This window comes from Zootoca vivipara, chromosome 4, assembly GCF_963506605.1.
Source record: "Zootoca vivipara chromosome 4, rZooViv1.1, whole genome shotgun sequence".
Lineage (NCBI taxonomy): Eukaryota > Metazoa > Chordata > Lepidosauria > Squamata > Lacertidae > Zootoca > Zootoca vivipara.
Genome location: NC_083279.1, coordinates 97,281,190 through 97,303,312, shown reverse-complemented (window position 1 = coordinate 97,303,312; position 22,123 = coordinate 97,281,190). Strand labels below are relative to the sequence as shown.

Here is a 22,123-nt window from a genome sequence, read left to right as displayed (position 1 = left end):
AGCCACCTCTCATTTCTGCTGGCATCAAGCCATGGTTAGGATGACCTTGCGAAGGGTCCTCCTCGCAGCAGGGTCCAGAAGAATTGAGTCCTCCCTACTTGAGCTCTCTGCACTCTCGGAATTATCCCTTTCAGACCCATTTCTTGGACCCTGTAACAAAACCTTACGAGGCCTTTTCCCCCTGAGACCCTGGAGAGCGGCTGCCAGTCAGAGCAGGCAGCCTTGCTTTAGATGGTAGGACCTGGCTTAAGCCGGCTTCCTGTGTCTGGGGCTGTCGGGATACAGTGCATGGCTCTAGTTGGCTTGGTGGGCCACGTGATGCTGGCCTAGCAGGGCCCTCTTTGCATTCAGAAGAGTTTACCCCCTAACGTTTACTTCTGCTTCATCTCTTGTGCAGGTATTACTACCCTAACGTCCGAGACCAGATGGTAGCCAGGGGGACCTTGCCCCTGTCCCGCCTGTGTGCCATGGTGACCATGCAGTACCGAGAGGACGTGGGCATCCAGACCTTCAGCCTACCCTTAATCCCAAGGACTGAGAGTGCAGGGGAGCCCCACCCCCATTCCTCAGGTAACAGAAGACATTGACCCAGAGCAAATCCGGAGTTTCGTCAGGTTTTACTGGCGTAATCTTCCAGGACTTTAAATGAGCTTCATCTTCCTGGTGATCCTGTACTGGGAGGCTCGGTCCCATTTTACAGGTGAAAAACAGGGCAGAACTTCTTATATTAGCAGACAGGTTTGGAGATTAACAGTAAAACAGGGGTGGGGTGTAAAATAGAAAAAAAATCCTTCAGTAGGACCTTAAAGACCAACTAAGTTTTTATTTTGGTATGAGCTTTTGTGTGCATGCACACTTCTTCAGATACACTAGAAACAGAAGTGTCAGACCCCTATATATATATATATATATATATATATATATATATATATATATATATATATACACACAGAGAGGGGGGGGTGGGAATGGGTGATGGGCTGATGGGAGTGGTAAACCTGAGATGGCTGTTAACGACTGCTGATTACTGCAATTAGTCCTGCAATTAGGGGTGGGGTGTGTTTGTATGTGTAAGGTAGATCAAGTGGAGGCAGGAAGGCTTCATCTTTCTCTTGACCTCCAGTTTTTTCTCACAGCAGAGACAATTTTGGTCTTATAGCTATCTGGGGAAGGGGGAAAACAGGCCCAGGGTAGAGGGGATGAGAGAATTGGTGCAAGAAGGACCAATTGGTTATACAGGCTCTCCTGAAATCCCCCCCACAGGAATTAGAAGGCAATCATGGCATTGGGGACCCTGTGTTTGCCTTGTAATACCTATCAGGTTCCTCCCTGAGGCTAAGAAAGAGCATCTTGCACCCTGTCCACCGTACCATTCTGCTTCTACTTTCCTTAGATGCTTCCCAAGTGTTAACCTTCGTGTGGTTGACTAGGAAGGACAGGAGCGTCTGTTTTCAGGGAAAGTCTTCAACTATGACTTCTTGTCACATCAGCCACGTGCAGACCTTGCCTGCAGTTTCAGCAACAGAAAGCTTAAATGTGTATTTCTTTTTCCTCCCCTTTCCCCAGGTTTTCTTGATGTGAGCGTAAAATACAGGCGCTTCCTGAAGGCGACAGAAGGCATCCTGGCAGCTCAAGCAGTTTCTATTTCGGTTCAGATACACTTTGCAGCCGGTTTGCAGGCAGCAGCCAGGTAAGTGCATAGCCACAAGAAAGTGTTGAGTGCTGCTGCCAGTCAGAGCTGACCACCCTAGGCTAGGTGGTCCACGTAGTTTGTATAAGGACAGCCATCCTGCTGTTCTGCCCCTATGGCAACACACAATCAACACAAACCCATGGGCTTGCCTGTCTAATTTTTTTGTAATCGCTCCTTATACGCATCTCTGGGATATTTTCTTCTCTTTGCTAAGAGCCGTGGCAGAAAAGAACCCTTCGCTCCAGTGCAGTGCAGAAGTTGGGGTGAATGCCTACGTCTCCGTGCATCTGCCCTTCCTCCCCGAATCTGAGAGGCGCAACACCCGAGCCGTGGCTCGCACTTTCTGCCCAGAATTCGAGCACCACACAGAGTTCCCGTGCAACCTTGTGGTCCAGAGAAGCAGTGGAGAAGCCTGTTCCCTGGGGGAGTTGTTGCAGGTTTCGGAGATAGTCTTTTCCATCTTTCACAAGAGCCTGAACTCAGGTATGTAAAATACACGGGGGGCAGCCCATACTTTTGCTGTGCATCACACCATCACTCTGAGCTGGATGGGCAAGGGGAGTGGACCCAGCGAGCTACCAACGAAGGATCCTGTCACAGTGGCCGGAGTGGACTACTTCAGAGTAACGACGCTACGCAGCTCTGCATTTTATTCTTTTATTGGTGCTGCGTATTTACAGTGCTCAAGTCATTGCTATTTGCACGGAGCGATGTTGTCAGTCGGTTTCAGAACCTCCTAATGGCTTTTGGCGCGTCTTTCTCCAACACAAAAGCTTTGGCAGACCCATCCTCTTGCCCCTCCTCTTCCTGCGTAATTCTGGAGTTGGAGGGATGGGTCTTCCCCCCTTGCTTGCCCCTTCCTGTCCCACCTGGGACCCTGGCTCCTCTACCTTGCCTGAGCCTCGGACACGACTTCCTGCTTCCCCACTGGAATCGGAACTCTCCCTGCTTTCCCCTTTGCTCGGGGACGGGCTTGAACTCAGGAGGGGAGGGACTTCGCGATATCCCCTGTCCCTCACATCCACCCCCCTCCCAAGCTCTCCTTCACCCCTCCCCAGGCCCCCCCCATGTGTCGGTGACGACTGGAAGCCTAAGAACTCAGTGCTCTCCGAGCCCGTTGGTGTGAATACCTCCCCCCAGTCCTGCGAGCCCCCCCCTTCCGCCTGGGCGGACGGGAATCCCAAAAAGTCCGTGGCGTCAGAGCTGGTGGGGGTAAAAACGTTCTGCCAATCTGCTCCTTCCTCTGACTGGGTGGATCTCGGTGACACCCATACCTCATCCTCTGGTTCCTCAAACTCCGCTTCCCAGCGCCATGGTGAGCTGCTCTCCCGTGCCTCCTCCTCCTCCCCCTCCCTTTCCATGTGCCAGGGCTTGGGTCTGTGGGGAAAGAGGGCGTGAAATTCTTCCACCAAGAATTCCTCCTGTATCTGAGTGGCTGGGACCCATTCATTCTGGGACGGTGGAGCATCCTCCCATGCCATGAGGTACTCCAGTCCCCCCACCCCCCACCTTGAATCCAGGATGGCCGTGGCCTCATTGAGTTGCTCCCTGCCTTCCCTCTCCCCCCCTCCCTCGGGGGTTTGTTCGCTGTCTCGGAGCCTGCTGCTTTCCCTGTACGGCGACAGCAGCGATCTATGAAACACTGGATGCACCCTCATGTCCTCTGGCAGTGCCAGCCTGTATGCCACCGGGTTTACCTGTTGCGTGACCGTGAAGGGGCCCAGCCTTTTGGGTGCCAGCTTTTTGCACCTCCCTCTGGTGGGAAGGCCCTCCGAGGACAACCACACCTTGTCCCCCACCCTGATGACCTCCCCTTGTCGCCTGTGGCGATCTGCCCCCTTTTTGTACGCTTCCTTGGCCCTCTCCAAGTGTTCTCTGAGCTGCTGGTGCACCGTCTCCAGTTCCTCTGCCCAATCCTCAGCCTGTGGGCCCTCCTCCTCCTCCTCCTCCCTCTCCCTCTCTGGGAAAGATCTGAGGTCGCGCCCGTAATTGGCCTTAAAGGGCGACACCCCTGTGGAGACGTGCACTGCATTGTTGTAGGCAAATTCTGCTAGTGGCAAGCGATCCACCCAGTCCGTTTGCCGCTGGCTGACGTAGCATCTCAGGTACTGCTGCAGAATGGCGTTGACCCTCTCCGCTTGTCCGTTGGTCTGCGGGTGTCTAGCCGTCGACAAGCTGACCTCCACCTGCAGGAGGTTCATGAGCCGCCGCCAGAACCTGGAAACAAATTGGCGGCCACGATCCGAAATAACCCTTAAAGGTAATCCATGCAGTCTGAAAATGTGATCAACAAACAGTTTGGCTGTCTCTTCTGCCGAGACTGCCCTGGCACACGGTATAAAGTGACACATTTTGGACATAAGGTCCACCACCACCAACACTGCAGTCTTACCCCTGGACGAAGGCAGATCTGTGATGAAGTCCATGGACACCACTTCCCACGGCCTGTGTGGTGTGGCTAAGGGCTCCAGCAACCCTGGTGGCGCTGCTCTGACCACCTTCGCCCGCTGGCAGGTGGTACAGCCCCTTACATAGTCTCGAACATCTTCCCGCACCCCTGGCCACCAGAAGTGTCTCATGACTAGGTGAGCGGTTTTGTCCCTTCCAAAATGCCCCGCTGTAGGGTTGTCGTGCATCTGCTTGAGGACCGTACGTCGAAGCTGGGTGGTGGGTAGGTACAGCGCACCCTTGTAGAAAAGCAGCCCTCTGCGTTCTGCAAAGTCTTTTGCCTGCTCCCTCCCCCCTCTCAGTTCTCTGAAGATGCGGTTGGCAAATTCATCCGCTGCCGTCAGTGCTGTGAGTTCTGCCTCGCTCACCACAGCTGCTCCGCAGGACCATGCCGACGGGGGGAAAATGTGCCTTGGGGCTGGTGGCGCCTCCTCCTCCATGTACTCTGGCTTGCGGGAGAGGGCATCCGCCCTGACATTCTGCTCCCCCGGGATGTAGTGGATGGAGAAGTTGAAGTTCGAGAAGAACTCTGCCCACCGTATCTGCCGCTGGTTGAGCACCCTGGCAGTTCTCCAGAACTCCAGGTTCTTGTGGTCTGTGCACACCTGGATGGGGTGCTTCGCGCCCACCAGGAAGTGTCGCCAGTGCTGGAACGCAGCGTAGATCGCAAGAAGTTCCCTATCAAACACTGTGTAGTTGCGTTCAGGCTGTGTCAGCTTCCTGGAGAAGAAGGCACAGGGTCTCCACTCCCTGTTGGCGTCCAGTTGCAACAAAATTGCGCCCACAGCTTTTTCAGAAGCATCTGTCTCAATGCGTAGGGGCGCGTCCTGCACCACATGGAACAGGTTTTGGTCTGAGGCGAACACTCTCTTGAGGCTTTCGAACGCTGCTTGCGCCTCTGGTGTCCACTTGAACTTCTGCTTGCCTCTCAGGCAGTCCGTGATGGGAGCCGTAACGCGAGAGAAGTTCTTGATGAACTTCCTGTAGAAGTTAGCGAAGCCTAGTAGGCGTTGGGCATCTTTGCGCGTCCTGGGGCTGTGCCAGTCCAGGATGGCCTGCACCTTGTCCTTGTCCATCGCCAGCCCCTTGTCTGACAGCTTGTAGCCCAGGAAGTCCACCTCTTTGGTGTGAAACTTGCACTTCTCCAGCTTCACATACAGGTGGTGCTCCTTCAGGCGTTGCAACACCTCTCTGACATCTTTCACATGCTGCACTGGGTCATTCGAGTAGATAAGGATGTCATCTAGGAAGACCAAGCATTTCCTGAAGAGGAGGGACCCCAGGACGTGGTGCATGAAGGCCTGGAAGCATGCTGAGCCCCCTTGCAAACCGAAGGGCATCACCAGATATTCAAAAGAGCCCAGAGGCGTGAACATCGTGGTTTTCCATTCATCTCCTTCCCGGATCCTGATCAAGTTGTACGCCCCCCTTAGGTCCAGCTTGGTGAAAATCTTGCCCCTGCGTGCCGCTGTCAGGAGATCATCCACTCTGGGCATGGGGAAAGCCACGGGCTCTGTCACCGAATTCAGCCGTCTAAAGTCCACCACAAGACGGCGCTGTTGCGTGTCTTTCTTGTCCACCCAGAAGACCGGGCTGCCCCCTGCTGCCTTGCTTTCCCTTATGAACCCCCGCTTGAGGTTCTTGTCGATGAAAGCGCGCAGATCCTCCAGCTCCTGGTCTGACATGGCGTACAGCTTGGCTGGGGGTATCGTCGCCCCTGGCACCAGGTTGATCTGGCAGTCAAAAGGCCTGTGCGGGGGTAGGTGGTCGGACTCCGCTTCGCTGAAGACCTCCTGCAGGTCCCAGTACTGCTTGGGTATTGCCTCACCCCCTTTGATATGCATGGTGGCCACCGTGGCTATCGGAGGCCCCTCCCCTGGTTGGTGCTGCATGCAATGTTCCAGACAAAAGTCTGACCCAAACGTGATGCACCTCTGGTGCCAACTGATGGAGGGGTCGTGGCGCGCCAGCCAGCTCATGCCCAAGACGATGGGGGGGTCTGAGATGGTGGTGACGTTGAACGCCAGTGTCTCTGAGTGCCTTCCCACCGTCATTCTCATGGGGGGGGTTTGATGTGTGATGGCCCCTCCCAGCAGCTCCCTGCCGTCAATGGTTGCTACGTGCAGAGGAAAATCCAACTGCAAAAGCTGGATTTGGTGCTCTTCTGCAAAGCTTCTCGAGAAGAAGTTGGCGGACGCCCCACTGTCAATTAAGGCGAGGACCGTCAGGGGATAGCCATTTGGGAGCGTTAGCGTCACTTCTAGAACCACTCCTGCTCTGGGAGGGGTGGGCTGGCTCTGCACCTCTCTGTGCGGGTGGGCGGGCTGGGGCTGTTGTCTGCTGACTGTGCCTGGCTGCCGCCCCTTGTCTCCTGCAGCCAGGCTTTCCCGTTTCCCTGCTGTGGTGCTGCGTCAGTGGGGGAGGGCACCACCGTTCCCGCCTTTCCTTGCCACTCCCTGCGATGTGGGCAGTCTCTGACGAGATGCTGGGGTGAGTTGCAGAGAAAGCAATTCCCGCCCCTTCCCTCCTTGCGTCTTGGCGCCGCTGGGGTTTGAAAAGCCCGCGCGCGCGCGCTATCAATCTGCATGGGCTCCTGGTCCTGGCTGGCTCCAGGCGTGGCCTGAAAGGGTTGTTGAGGGAGTGGCTTCTCCTGCGACCGTGGGAACCAAGCCCGCTTTGCGCGCGTCGCTTGCTTGTCGTTCCACCGGGATTCCTGCCTCACCCCCACCGCCAGAGCTGCTTTGCTCAGCTGATCCATAGTACTGGGCTTTGGACCTCTCGAGAGTTCATCCTTCACCTCCTCGCTCAAACCCAAGTAAAACGCAGCTTGCATGGGAGGCGAATCCAAAACCCACCCCAGTCTGTGCACCAGCATGGTGAATTTCGCCCAATATGCGCGAACTGTCATATTTCCTTGGCGTAAATTATGCAGTTCCTCCTTAGTCTGGTCCAAATGACTATCGGACGAATACATCGTCCTCAAACCTTCTAGAAATTGTTGGACATTTTTCATGCAAGGATTCTTGGTTGCGATTAATGGTCTTAGCCACTCCCTGGCTGCTCCGGTGAGATGTTCCACAATAAACGCTACTCTGTGCTCATCATCGGGGAACTCATTCTGGTGCAGCTCAAGAGCATACACGATCTCAGTCTCAAAGCCCTGAAACTCCTTCGGGTCTCCATTGAACTTGCTTACAAGGGTCCCTGCTCTCCTTCCTGGCAGTACTTGGACTTGGGGAGCCCCTCCCGCCTTGTTTTTCTCTGCATCCAGCTTGTTTTGGAGGTCTACCGCCACCGCCCTTAAATGCTGCTCTTTTTCCTGGAGCTCTCTCACCTGTTCCGCAAGTTGTAGCCGGTCGTCCTGGACCTTCTTAGTCTCCTCTTTAGCTGCCTTCAATTCTCCCTGCGCCTGCAGCGACAGCTGTTGCAGTTCTAGCTGGGCTTGCTCAGCGATCTGCCGCCACTTCTCCGCCTCGGACACGCTCATCCCGGCAACTCCGAAGTAGCCCAAAAATGATTAGGAGGTTGCTGTCACAGTGGCCGGAGTGGACTACTTCAGAGTAACGACGCTACGCAGCTCTGCATTTTATTCTTTTATTGGTGCTGCGTATTTACAGTGCTCAAGTCATTGCTATTTGCACGGAGCGATGTTGTCAGTCGGTTTCAGAACCTCCTAATGGCTTTTGGCGCGTCTTTCTCCAACACAAAAGCTTTGGCAGACCCATCCTCTTGCCCCTCCTCTTCCTGCGTAATTCTGGAGTTGGAGGGATGGGTCTTCCCCCCTTGCTTGCCCCTTCCTGTCCCACCTGGGACCCTGGCTCCTCTACCTTGCCTGAGCCTCGGACACGACTTCCTGCTTCCCCACTGGAATCGGAACTCTCCCTGCTTTCCCCTTTGCTCGGGGACGGGCTTGAACTCAGGAGGGGAGGGACTTCGCGATATCCCCTGTCCCTCACAGATCCCTTAGGTTGCAAACCCACCCAACACTCCCACCTGCTCTTTTGCACAGCATCCATCAAATTTGTGCAAGAGACATTTCCAGGACTGGCACAGCAGGGGCTTAGATGGGGCTCTGGCAGCAAGCACCAGCTCTTTCTAGCCACCCAGCTGCTATATTGTACTGTTATTTTAAAGCACAGCACATTGGCTTTAAACAGTCAGCAGCTGGCAGCCTTTGGGCCGGGTCCAGTGATTGCCTTCGAGCTTATAGCCAGCAAACAGTCCATTTACTGGGGCCCCTCAATTTCCATTACAAATGGATCAATATGTGCTTCATTTCCTGGATTTGTATGTAGCCTTCCTAGACTAAATCACTTGAACTCCTTGCTTTCATGCTTTTGAGTTTGTGTTCTAATGAAACAGAGGCCATGATGGTTGTGGTGGTGATGGCATTGTTGTATTTATTTATTTATTTATTTGTTGTATTATTTATATGCCACACCAAGAATTAGGAAACAGTGGTAGATTAGCACCCAGTGACAGAACAAGGAATTACCCTTCATAGAACAGTCAACCACTGGGCATAGAGACAAAAGTAAATACTAGGAAATGGAACCCAGAAACTGACATTTCCTTCTCTAAGGGTGGGGGCCAAGGTATGGAGATACAGGGGGGAGGGGAGGGGACAACAGAGGGAAGGGTATCCTACCGAAACACAGGGATGAGCCAGGGTGGAGGGAGGAGGGGCAGGATACGTCATGGATCGGGACAAGGTTGGGGGGGGGGGATCACAGGAAAGAACCACAGCAACACGTGGCCGGGTCAGCTAGTTTCACATAAATAAGCAACTATGTCAGCTAAAGGCAAAAGGTAAAGGACCCCTGGACGATTAAGTCCAGTCAAAGGCGACTAAGGAGTTGCAGCGCTCATCTCACTTCAGGCTGAGGGAGCTGGCGTTTGTCCACAGACAGCTTTCCGGGTCATGTGGCCAGCATGACTTAAACCACTTCTGGTGCAATGGGACACCGTGATGGAAGCCACAATGCACAGAAACACTGTTTACCTTCCCACCGCAGTGGTACCTATTTATCTACTTGTGCTGGTATGCTTTCAAACTGCTAGGTTGGCAGAAGCTGGGTTAGAGCAACGGGAGCCCACCTCATTGCATGAATTTGAACTGCCGACCACAGTGGTTTAGACCACAGCGCCACCTGCGTCCCTAAGCAACTATGTATGCAGGAGAGGAAAGACAAGAAACCACATAAAAGAGGATTCAAAGAGCTCCCAGCTGTAGGAAGGACAATTTCAGCCCGCACAGATCTGATCTTATAAATCCACCATAAAATAAGGCAATTGCCTGGAGTGCAAGGATTGCTTTTCCATTGCACCTTTTCTACACTCAACCGTTTTGAATACATTCCGGATGAATGAACCATGATTTTTTTTATTTATTTCATATTTATGCTATGTCCTTCATTTTGATCTTACAGCACCATATGGAACAAAAACCCAGGCTTCGAGGGATTACCTCCTGGGAACTGCCAAGATTCCAACCAGAGACCTGTTGAACAGAAGATCAGGTAAAGATACCTATGTTTCCTTTGGTGTACATAACAGAGTTCCTTTCTGATAGGGAGTTGCTCAGTAAATGAAAATGTTCTGCTCTCCCACCCTCACTTTCCATTGAAAGGTGATAATGATACGTTTTTTGTGTGCTCTGTGAAAGGTATTCGAGGCTGGTTCCCAATAACTCTGCCAGAGGACCTGGTGCCCGCTCATTGTGCAAACATCCTGCAAACCATAGTTGGAGGCCTGGAGCTTTCTGTCACCTTCGCCCATCCTGGGGACCGGCAACGTGTCCTGGATGCGGCTAGACTTTTAGGCTGGAATTTGAAGGAAGCCAGCGCCGAGTGCCTGCAGGACGACAGTGAGAGTGAATGCCAGCATACTCCAGACACTGCAACCGTGGCCATTTCCATCCCCCGGCTGTGGCTACCAGTCCAGTGTGTGTTACTTGCAGGACAGACGCACTTAAACAAAAGCATCCATTGCTACCTCCGCTATAAGCTGTATGACCAAGAAGCCACGTGGACGTCTCTTAGGAGGCCCAAATTAGCTGAAGACCAGAAGCACGTGACCGTGAGCTTCAAGAAAAGCAAAGAAATGGATCTTCCGTTGAGCCAAGCCTTACTGTGGTACTTCAAGGAGGAGAGGCTGGAGGTCCAGGCGTGGCGAGCCTATGGGAACGAGAGCAACACCGAGAGGCCCCTGGATACCGATCGACTGATTGGGTCGGCCTACGTAGACCTTGCCGCACTCGGGGAGAGCTCAAGGGGGAAAAGGACAGTTAGTGGTATGTTCACTAGCAGGTTAAAAAAACCTTGGGCAGCTTTGGGGCTCAATCCATCAATCACCATCCAACCCGTAGTCGAAACAAAATAAAAAATTTCCTTCCAGCAGCACCTTAAAGACCAACTAAGTTTTTATTTTGGTATGAGCTTTCGTGTGCATGCACACTTCTTCAGATACACCAACCCGTAGTCTTTGCATTCTCCTTTTTAACCCCATCACCAAGCAATGATTGTAACAGCCGTGCCCCTATTGGCATATTTATGCGACGCCCACTTACCATATGGAGTTTGCTACCAACAGATGTGGTGGTTGCTGCCACTACAGATAGTTTTAGAAAAGTATGGGGACAATTTCTTGGGGGAGAGGTCTAGCGCAGGAAATAACTTCCCATGTTCAGAGTCACAAACTTCCGATCACCTGGTGCTGGGGGCCAACAGGGATGGCTGGCTGCAGCCTAGGTGGAAAGGGAAGCTGCCCACACTTTTCTGCCTGAGCAGGAGTGGGAGACAACAAATAAATGAATTAAAGCATTTTTTTTTATACCAGCAAGATCTCAGAACCAGATACTTGACCCCCAGCCTCTCTTCTGCTTCTTGAAATGTGCCTTCTCCCATCATTGCAGGTGTCTTCCCCTTGTTCCGGCGCAATTCTTCAAACTTGTTGGGAGCCGCCATGCGAGTCCACATTGTAGTGGCTCCCAAAAGCCCCTCCAGACCTGATGTTTCTGAAGATGGTAGCAGTGGCGTCAGTGACCACGAGGAAAGACACAAGGAGCCTGAGCAAGATTTGAAACCTGATCAGACCTCCGTTGTGGAAACCCTCATCGAGAAACCATCCGAGGAGTCTCCCCACCCAGTGGGTCATGAGCAGACATTTGCCGTCAGTATCCTTGTGGAAAGGGCCATGCACTTAAGCTTAAAAGGTGAGTAAAACTCTGGGTACACCGGGGTCTATGTTGAAATCCCACAAATCTATATATGTATAAAAATGTAAAAATCGTGAAACTGCGTTTTCCACTTTTCTCCGTAACTGCTTGACCGATCGTCCTGAAATTTTGACACAACGATCCAGGCTACTCCCCGAGCGTTGTTGGAGACAAAAATGCCTCAAATCACATACCTGGGCAGGTATAGACCTGATTTTACACCAAGTCAAACAGTGCCCTCAAGTGGCGTAATACCCTCCTCCACCCCCTCCCTTCCTGTGAAATGTAAGCCACACCCACAAACCAAATGACATCATCAACCAAGCAACTGAAACCACCAAGGCGGCCATTATCAGACCCCTAGGCTCCTGTCAGGCTGCCAGGCCCCCACTAGGCCCCGGGGGGGGATACCCCACAGCAACGCACTTGAGGGCACGGCAAGGGGTTTTTACTTTAAAATTTAGCACCACTACCCCCCCAAAAAAAGACCCCCCACCAAATAACCACAAGACAAAAATAAATACCATCCTTCAAAACGTCATGAGATACGCCGGTCATGGAGGGGGGGGGGATTCCTGGGATTCATGTTCCACACTGTTTCTGTCTCTGAAACGGCATGGAGGCACTTCCCAGGGGGCGACCTTGTTGTTCTGTGGATGCACAGCAGCAGCTTTGTGCTGAACAAACTAGGTCAAGCCAATTAAATGATTGGCTAATCTCTATTCTCACAGGCTTCTTCCCATGTTTTTTGAGATAAGCAGTCCCAGGTTGGGGGGCTGGTAAGCTCTAGTCCTGCTCCAGCCATGAAAGAGATTATAGTAATCAAGGGGAGGAGCCTATTATTCGTCTGTTGTCTTGCACCAAAGAACCCTTGGTCTCTCCTTGGAAGTTCCTGAAGGCCTGTCTTGTGTATTATACTGCAAGGGTTTCTATTAAGCAAAAACAGTTCAGCTCCTGTATTAGAGATGCCTTTAACACTTCATGCTGCAGGGAGTTTGGGTCGTTGGCATGTCCGGCACTGCCTGAGTCCAAGGATCCAGCAGGAATCAAGTTTCAGAGTTACACTTTCCCCCTGCATTTCCCCCTTGCTGTAAGACAGTGGGCCTTATAAAGACCTATCACCCAGAACATTAATCATCATCATTTATTTATTTATACCCCGCCCATCTGGCTGGTTTCCCCAGTCCCTCTGGGCAGCTTACAGCATATCTAAAAACATAATAAAAGCATCAAGCATTAAAAACCTCCTGATACAGGGCTGCCTTCAGGTGTCTTCTGTAATTTTTTATCTGCTTGACATCTGAAAGGGAGGGCATTCCACAGGGAGGGTGCCACTACCAAGAGGGCCCTCTGCCTGGTTCCCTGTCACTTCGCATCTCGCAGTGAGAGAATCAGCAAAAGACCTTCGGAGAAGGACCTCAGAGTCTGGGCTGAGTGATTGAGGTGGAGATGCTCCTTCAGGTCTCCTGGGCCAAGTCCATTTAGGGCGTTAAAGGTCAGCACCAACACTTTGAATTGTGCTTGGAAATGTACTGGGAGCCAGTGAAGATCCTTTAGGACCGGTGTTATATGGTCCAGGTGGCTACTGCCAATCACTAGTCTAGCTGCTGCCAAGCCAAGCTGGGTACTGCCCAAGATTGCTTATTGTCCAAACAGGCCTGTGCATGAGCATGTGAGCAATGTGGCTTTGATGTCCTCAGCCTCCTGGTTCTCGTTTGCATTGCCAGTTGCAAGGCTGTGCTTGCCTGTCTGGCAGGCTCACAGGAACCCGTGATCATTCCCCCAAAACCATATGGAAGTGCCCTTTCCTTTGGCCTCATGGATTGTGGCTCTTCTGAGGAGAGCCTGCATTCCAAGGCACCTCCCAAAGTTTCCTCTGTTCTCATAACTGCAGACCAAACCGGCATCTGCCCATCTTGTCTTTCAGGGAGTCCTCTCACTGAACGTGGGGTCGTGTCACCCAGTAGCTACGTGTCTTTTGTCGCTGCCGATGCTGATAATCCCATTGCCACAGAAATAGTTGAAAATTCCGACTCACCTGTTTGGGACTTTCAGCAGCAGACCAGGTATGCAATGTGACCCTTTAATGGATGGGAATCTCAAAAGTCCCATCATCTGCTATGCAGACAATCAGTTGGAATAGCAGGCTTCCTACACAGGGAAGGATTTCTCCAGTCAAAGCAACAGAAATGCATGTTACACATTTGGGTTTTTTGTTTGTGTGCTTACAATCAAGCAGTACGTATGTTTTAGGAAATTACTCCATAATCCCTCAACAAGAGCACTCCTACTAGGAGGCAAAAATGCACTGCAGGTACCAATTAGGAGCAGTAGTATTTATACCACCCAACAGAATGGTGCTTTAGAGAGTAACAGCAAAAAGATAATCTTTTGCCCCAAAGAACTTGCAATTTAAATCTTTCCACAGCCATGAGAATGATAGGGAGGGGGGTAGAATAAGTTAGGTCTAGTTTTGCTCAAGGATGAGGATTAAGGAATTATAAGGGGATGTGGGTGGTACCGTGGTCTAAACCACTGGGCCTCTTGGGCTTGCCAATCGAAAAAGTCGGCAGTTCGAATCCCCACGATGGGGTGAGCTCCCGTTGCTCTGTTCCAGCTTCTGCCAACCTAGCAGTTCGAAAGCACACCAGTGCAAGTAGATAAATAGGTACCGCTGCAGCAGGAAGGTAAATGGTGTTTCTGTGCGCTCTGGTTTCCGTCACGGTGTCCCGTTGCACCAGAAGCAGTTTAGTCCTGCTGGCCACATGACCCGGAAAGCTGTCTGTGGACAAACGCCAGCTCCCTCAGCCTGAAAGCGAGATGAGCGCCGCAACCCCATAGTCAACTTTGACTGGACTTAACCGCCCAGGGGTCCTTTACCTTTACCTTATAAGCAAAAGTCAGAAGGGTCAAAATGTACACACCAGTTTTCAGGCACATGGCCCCTGCTGCTGCCACCCATGCCTACCTATTTACACATACCCCCCTATGTATTTGGGAAGCAGCTATAGCTCAGTGGTTAGAGCAGCAGCTGCCTTGCCTACGGAAGGTCCCAGCTCCAATCCCTGGCATCTCCATCCTGGGCTGCGAGAGGCTCATGCCTGAAACCCTGGAGAGCAGCTGCCAGTCAGTGTAGGCAGCACTGGGCAAGATGGGCCAATGGTCTGACTCAGTATAGGGCAGCTTGCTAAGTTCCTACATTCTCGTGCCTCAGGGAGAGTTTTCCATATGACATGTAACTTGAATTTCGGCAATGTTTCATCCGACCATGATCAAGACGCATTTCTGACTTTTTCTTCTTCTTGGCAGACTCTCCAAAGAGCTTCTGTTGGATCCTCAGCAAACTCTGGTCTTTAAAGTGTGGCACAAAGCAGGTATTATTCTCCAAATGCAGTTACCGTATAACCCCCAAACTCTATACCAAGGGGAAACTCTTAATAAAGCGCCTTATGCAGCTGAGGACCAAAAAGCCTTTTCATTTCACTTGTGTGGAGTGATGAGCTCTTTCCAACTAAACTAATGGTAAAGGGCTTAGACCTAATTTGGGAGTCCGTTTTCAAATAATAATAATAATAATAATAATAATAATAATAATAATAATAATAATACATTATTTATACCCCGCCCATCTGGCTGGGTTTCCCCAGCCACTCTGGGCGGCTTCCAACAGAATATTAAAATACAATGATCTATTAAAAATTAAAAGCTTCCCCAAACAGGGCTGCCTTCAGATGTCTTCTGAAAGTCTGGTAGTTGTTTTTCTCTTTGACATCTGGTGGGAGGGCGTTCCACAGGGCGGGTGCCACCACCGAGAAGGCCCTCTGCCTGGTTCCCTGTAACTTGGCTTCTCGCAGCGAGGGAACCGCCAGAAGGCCCTCGGCACTGGACCTCAGTGTATGTGTTCTAAGTAAGAAGGAAGTGGTGCGTGCATCCAGAAAACACAGCTATTGGATGCTTTGCATCATGCCCAGAAGCAAATAGGTATCAGGACAAGAGTGACAGGATCCTGTAAGCCAGCACCCACAGCATCCTCACTGCTGCATTCAGGACTAGTTGCTGCTTCCAAAGACTCTTCAAAGGTAGATGCAAGGATGGGATGTGTCACTCTAGTCAAGTCTGCCCTTATCAGGAATTGGCCCACCAGCCTACGTTAGGCAATGCACTCCTGGCCACAACTGCCATCCAAGAGATAGGCATGCAGGGATTTTGATCAATCACTCCCCACCAAGTTTGGATTAAATAAAACAAAGCCAAATCAAGTTTCTGGTTCTTAAGACAGTGACTCCAAATGCCCCCTTGGTATTCATGACGCAGGGTCCTCTTTATTCCCTTCATGGCTCTCCATCCTTTTCCCGTGGCCTGAATGTGTGCAACTCTTGCCCATGATTGCACCTGTTGCTGCCAGGTTCTCCCACTCCCAACAATCTCAGGTTCTGCCTCATCTCAGATATTGGGGTCCGGCAAATGCATGCAGGTCTGTACGCTTCGAGAAAAGAATTTGAACTCCCTCGGGGCTTTGCTCCAGAATGCCAAAATCCGCTTGCAGGAGATAATCCAAACAATGGTTACTTTTGTGTTTGCCAGAAGGAATGGCTGTTGCTTGTTTGCACCGGCATCCGTGCAGGAAAGGGAAAAAACAGACAGATTGTTTCAAAGGAAAACTGCAGCAAGTCTCCTTTCAATGTCCTTGAATCTTCAGAGGCCAGCTGACAATGGGCAGTGATAGAAGAACGTACAGCATACAAACAGCCCTAATTTGGGGGCTGCATTCAGACAGCCTTGGAGCCTGTTTGTTTCCTTCTCCGCATGGGGGCACTCAGGTGATTTCTTTTCCAAAGTCTTTCCCACCCAAGAGATGGTTATGTTGGATATATTTATTCACCCTTTTTATCCAGGTAGGACGCGGGTGGCGCTGTGGGTTAAACCCCAGAGCCTAGGGCTTGCCGATCGGAAGGTCAGCGGTTCAAATCCCTGCGATGGGGCGAGCTCCCGTTGTTCGGTCCCTGTTCCTGCCAACCTGGCAGTTCAAAAGCACGTCGAAGTGCAAGTAGATAAATAGGTACCGCTCTGGCGGGAAGTTAAACGGAGTTTCCATGCACTGCTCTGGTTCGCCAGAAGCGGCTTTGTCATGATGGCCACATGACCCGGAAGCTGTAGGCCAGCTCCCTCGGCCAGTAAAGCGAGATGAGCGCCGCAACCCCAGAGTCGTCCCCAACTGGACCTAACGGTCAGTCGTACCTTTACCTTTACCTTTTCCCAGGTATTTTAGAAGTGTGTTCCCCCAACACCAGTAGCAAGGCTCAGGATCATGGGGTGGTGATATTGTGCTCTTTCCTCTGGGACATGAAGGAACGCCACAGCCAGAGTCACAATGTTGGGCAGTGTGAAATTCCGCACAGGAAGATTTCAGCCGGAATGCCTTCCTCCGCAGACAGTATGTGCTTAAGGCTGTGGGTGACTGTGCAAATTGCTTTTTAGCTTAGGAAAAATTTGAGGGGGGTAGAGCATGATAGAGGTGTGTGAAATCATACACAATGTGGATAAATGTGGATAGAGGTGTTTTCTCCTGCGCGCATAATGCTGGAGTCCGGGGACATCCAATGAAGATCAGTGGTGGAAGATTCAGGAAGACTTTCTTTGCACAGTGCATCACTAAACTATGGAATTTGCAACCTAAAGACGCAGTATTGGCTACCAACTTGGATGGCTTTAAAAGCGGGTTGGACAGATTCACGGAGGAATTCAAAGTCATCAATGGCTGCTGGTCATGATGGCTGTGTACTTAACCTCAAGCGTCAGAGAAGCGTGTGACTGCACTCATGTTCCCCGTGTGAGCTTCCCAGACACACCTGGTTGGCCGCTCTGAGAACAAGAAGGCATACTGTAGCTAGTTAGGTGTGAATTTTGGCCATGTTTTCCTGGCTGACGCCTGTGTACTTTCCGCTCTGCTTTCCCTACAGATGTTGAACGGGTGATAGGATTTGCCTCTGTGGATCTCTCCCCCCTCCTTTCCGGCTTCCAGTTAGTCTGTGGCTGGTACAACATCACAGACTTCAGCGGACAGTGTCAGGGGCAGATCAAAGTCGCCGTTTCCCCCCTTGAAAATATAACTCATCTCAAAGAAGAAAGACAGGCAAGAAGCCAGACCAAAGCTTCAGGATCATCAGTATGTCCATTTCCCAGTTTCTCAGGTTTCTGACTTCTGGACTGACAGAATTACTGCAAATATTCCATATTGGCTGCTTAGGGGTCGTGGGGTGCAGCTGTCAGAAATAACACATGGCCTTTCTCACACCAACGTGACACAAGTGTTGGGCAAATATTATGAACAAATTAAAAAATCTAATCCAAGAGGCCTGTGGTAGTTTTATCTACAATCCCCTTTGATGTTCTGGCTTATTCATTCATTCTGTGAAGGAAAGCTAGAGGGGAAGCTTTCGTTCCAATGAAATTGTGGCTTCCAGAGCAGCTGCAGCTGCATGTTGCCTCAGCCCAGGAGATATTTCTTTCTTCCAGTTTCCCTCTCTCTTGTGTTGCAGATTCCAACCACCAGCTCTTTTGCCCTCCAAGCGCAGGACTTGTACACTGCATTCCCCAGCTTCTCCACAAGAGGCACCAACGAACATCTAAAGTCCCCATTGAAGGGCACTGATGCCACCAGTCTGGAGAGGTGAGAAGAACATGGGGGGCAAATGACATGCCCCCTCCCCCCAAAATGAGAGGGGGCTGTTCCAGTTATTATTTGCCAAGAATATCTTCCACGGTACAGCTGCTGCACTTCCCAAAGCACTCAAACATCACTATTTTGTTGCCTCCCACCACCCTTCGGCATATTTACGGCTCTTCTATGTGCTCCACGGGAACCTGTTGGAGAGCACCTGTAACATCACTGCTGACTGAGAACACAACTGTTCTCCAACCCCTCAGTGCCAATACTGTGTGTTTAGCTAGACATGTTTTATTTAGTGTTTTGTGGACTGTGCACTCCACATCTTCAGTGCTGGAGGGACGCTGCCCCATTATTATTTTTCTTTTAAAAAAACCTTAAATAGTTACAGTGGTACCTTGGTTCTCAAACGGCTTGGTTCACAGAACAAATCAGCTCCCGAGTGTCGTAAACCCGGATGTAAGTGTTCCAGTTTGCGAACGTTTTTTGGAAGCCAAACGTCCCACGTGGCTTCCCCTTGAATACAGGAAGCTCCTGCAGCCAATCGGAAGCCATGCCTTGGTTTTTGAACGGGTTTGGAGGTCGAACGGACTCCTGGAATGGATTAAGTTTGAGAACCAAGGTACCACCGTAATTACCTTTGCACCCACTTCCAACAGCAAGGTTCATTCCTGTGTACCATGTTCCAAAAGAATAACTAGCAAACTGGGCAGGGGCCAAAGGAGAACCACAAGGAGAAGTCAGAGATCTGGTAAGGAAAGGCTGAAAGATCTGCCTGTGTTCAGCCCTGTGTTGACATCCACATGCTGTCAAAGGAGGCCTCTCCAAGTGAAGGGGATCCTTAATGATTTTGAGCATGGAACCAGGGGGGGTGGTTTTCCCCCCAGATAAAGTATTGTGGTGTACCAGGCTGTGATTTCGTGCATAAGGTGTTTGAATCTTCAGAAATGGAGAGAAAGATGTTATTGTCCCTTGAGCAAGAGTGGCGGGAGGTGAAGCGTGGAGCAGTGAATCACTAACAGTGTTTCTTCCTTTAGCAGGACTGGGTTCTTGGGGTCCTGGATGCCCCGTCATGAAGAGCACGTGAAGAACATCCGCCGATTCCACGAGTCGCTGCAGCAGGCAGAAAGCAACACATGCCAGTTAGGAAGGCTGGATTCCCTTTCCCATTCCTCACGCACTTCCCTTCTCGGAACTCTCAGGTAAAAGGCATGTTGCAGGTGGCAGGACGGCAAAACGCTCTGTGTCAGCAGGAGCTGTGTTAGAAAAAAAATAGGCTAGCTCTTCCCTCAAACCCCTCTGCACCAAATCACAGCAAGATGCTTTGCAGGCTTGCAAAGTGGAGAGGAGGAGCTTAGGATGTTCCCTGGTTGCAGGTGGAGCTCTCCTCTGTTACTGAAAGTGCTTTTGAATTCCACATCCGGAGTGCCTGCAGCTGGATCAGGCCAGAAGTTTGTCTAGTCCCAGCCTTCTGTTTCCCACAGTGGCCAAGCAGATGCCTCTACAGGAGCCCACAAAGAGGGCACCCTTTCTGCAGCCTTTCTCCACTGTCTGATATCCAGGGGCCTCATGCCTCTGACCCCAGATCTCCCTTCAGGTGACTGGTTGTTCAGTGGCAATGAGAAGGCAGGTGGCACTCTGCTTTGGGCCCAGAGCTAATTCCCGGCATTGCAAAATGGTTCTGAGACATAGCTCTGTTGAGATCTAACTAGAATTGAGACCCAAGGGTAAAGGCGTTCGCTAAGGAAGTGGGAAATAAAATGGATTTTGACCTGCACCTGCTTATCCATTGCTGCACATAAGGCCCTTATATCATAGCTGCCAAGTCTCCCGTTTTCCCCGGGAAACCCCCGTTTTTACTTACCTTTTCCCGGTGGTCCCCCGTATCACTTCATCTCCCGTTTTTCTCCGTTATTTTCTCCTGCCGGCGGCCATTTTTTTTCCTGATATGCCCTTCTATGGGCACCAAAAATGGCCGCCGCCGGCTTAAAAAGTCGCATCTACACATGACCGGAAGTGCATAGATACAACTTCCAGTGTCGGCGGCGGCCATTTGGGTGCCCATAGATGGGTGGGGCGACACCGGAAGTTGCGTCAACGCACTTCCGGTCATGCGTAGAAGCTACTTTTGAAGCCGGTGGTGGCCATTTTGGGTGCCCATAGAAGGGCAAAGCAACACCGGAAGTTATGTCGACGCAACTTCCGGTGTCACACGGCTGCCGGTCCCGGATTCTGCAGTCCGGGACTTGGAAGGTAAGCCTTATATGATAGGGCTCTGCTTCCTCTCTGACTTCCCTTCCAGGAAAAACCTGAGTGAGCTGGATGAGATTCAGAGGTACTTCGGTCAAAAGCTCACCAGACCTCATCCCGACTTGGGTTCTCCACGGAGAAACACGGATGACCTGGGTGCCAGTCACCAAAGCCCCGCCTCCATGGAGGCAGATTCGGAAGGACGCCACCTGCTGGAGAAATCCAGTCACCTGGTTTCTCAAGTCAGCAGCCTGATTGCTGGTGAGATGTCGGAATTGGGGGTGGCAGTGGCGGGAGCACCCATTCTCAGAGCCATTCAGCCAGCGCTCCTCACAATGCCTTGGTTGGGGAGGAGGGGAGGATGCGACTTGACAGGCAGAGAGGAGGAGACCACTTCAGGCAAATGGATAAGCCTGGCAGAAGGCTCAGAGGAGGGACAGAGACAGGGAGGGCAAAGGAGTACATTGATAGATGAATCTGTGCAGGGTGAAGCTCTGCCAAGCCCAGTGAAAACGTATGGGGCACCTGGGCAGGGTGCGCAAGGTTGGTTTCAAATGAAATGGAACAGCACATGGGGAACAGGAAGCACGACTCAGCTGCTCCTCCTCCTGTCCCCATCTTCCTGCCTTATCCACTTACGTTGCCTATTTTGTTGTGTCTTCAGCTTGTAAACTGCCTTATGTATAGTGATATAGAAAGGCGGTATACAAAGTGAAACGAAAAATGAAATGGAACGTATTGTCCCATTCAGAAACAAACCTGAGAAGGTGTGTGTGGGGGAAGTTGGCAAAACCTTCCTTGCCATTTGCTACAACCACTTTGATCCCCAGACCCTTTGCTCCTGTTTCTCTGCCTTTCCACTTGTTTCTTTCTCCTCCACAATCATTGCGAGATGGCTTGGTTTTTTTTAGTTAAGTGGTCTTCTCTAAAACCCTCTCTCAAGACTGCTTCACTTGCTGATTTTTCCGAACTCAGGAATGAGCCCCTATGTTGGAACAAAGTTACACCTCAAGCAACCCTGATGCTCTTTCCCTTACTGTTTCCTGCTTTTGTTCCCACAACATGTTACCATCACATCTTGTCCCCAGATCTCTCTCTGAGGGCTTTCTTTTTCCAGTGACCTTTTTGTTTTCCTTTTAATCTTGCCCTCAACTGGATGGGTGCCAATTTTCTAATGCTCAGAGGAAATGAGGCTTCACCTAGTAACTAAACAAGATACTTTCCTCCTTCTCATTCAGTTGTGACGTAGATCAGGTGGCACAATATTGCAGGGCCATTTCCTAGGCAACCAGAGTTTGTCTTCCTCTTTTACAGAAAACGAGTGATGCTGCGCTTCATTTCCTTTTCACTGCAACATCTTGTTTTTTCTTTCTGTGCCCAGTATATGTACGTAAAGGGTTTGACTGGCTTCTTTCTTTGGACACAGCCTGCCCACTATCAGGCAAGGCACAGAGTTCATAACTGTGAAAAATAAGCCTCCCTCTCGCTCCCCAGGAGCAAGTCAACAAAAGTAGGGATTGAACTAAGTGTCATGCATTTTGTGTTGACTGGATGGTGTGGCTTAATATTCATAGGCTTAATGCAATCCAGGGAGGGCTGCAGTTCATTGGGGTGAGCCTCTGTTTTGCATGCAGGAGGTCCCAGGTTCAGTCTGCATCATCTCGAGGCAGGGCTGGGAAAAGGCTCCCTGTCTGAAATCCTGGAGTGCACCTTCCAGTAAGTGCAGACATTTCTGAGCAAGGTACTCTTATACCTTGGTTGTCAAACGCCTTGGTACTCAGACGTTTTGGTTCCCGAACGCTGCAAACCTGGAAGTGAGTTTTCCGGTTTGGTTTGCAAACGTTTTTCG

The 22,123-nt window shown here is 51.0% G+C and overlaps 1 protein-coding gene across 3 annotated transcripts in view; it reads left to right on the top strand.

Moving 5' to 3' along the window:
• C2CD3 (C2 domain containing 3 centriole elongation regulator) overlaps positions 1-22,123 on the top strand; it is a 60,768-nt gene that overhangs the window by 22,801 nt on the left and 15,844 nt on the right. For 2 of the 3 annotated variants that reach the window (XM_060274029.1, XM_060274028.1), the window contains 12 exons: positions 398-570; positions 1,567-1,690; positions 1,908-2,176; positions 9,571-9,660; positions 9,807-10,433; positions 11,055-11,354; positions 13,285-13,423; positions 14,667-14,731; positions 17,318-17,523; positions 17,897-18,027; positions 19,062-19,226; positions 20,327-20,535. In XM_060274029.1, coding sequence (XP_060130012.1) covers positions 398-570; positions 1,567-1,690; positions 1,908-2,176; positions 9,571-9,660; positions 9,807-10,433; positions 11,055-11,354; positions 13,285-13,423; positions 14,667-14,731; positions 17,318-17,523; positions 17,897-18,027; positions 19,062-19,226; positions 20,327-20,535 — 2,498 coding nt within the window. The remainder of the gene's footprint in view (positions 1-397; positions 571-1,566; positions 1,691-1,907; positions 2,177-9,570; positions 9,661-9,806; positions 10,434-11,054; positions 11,355-13,284; positions 13,424-14,666; positions 14,732-17,317; positions 17,524-17,896; positions 18,028-19,061; positions 19,227-20,326; positions 20,536-22,123) is intronic. The other variant, XM_035115747.2, reaches the window with a different exon arrangement.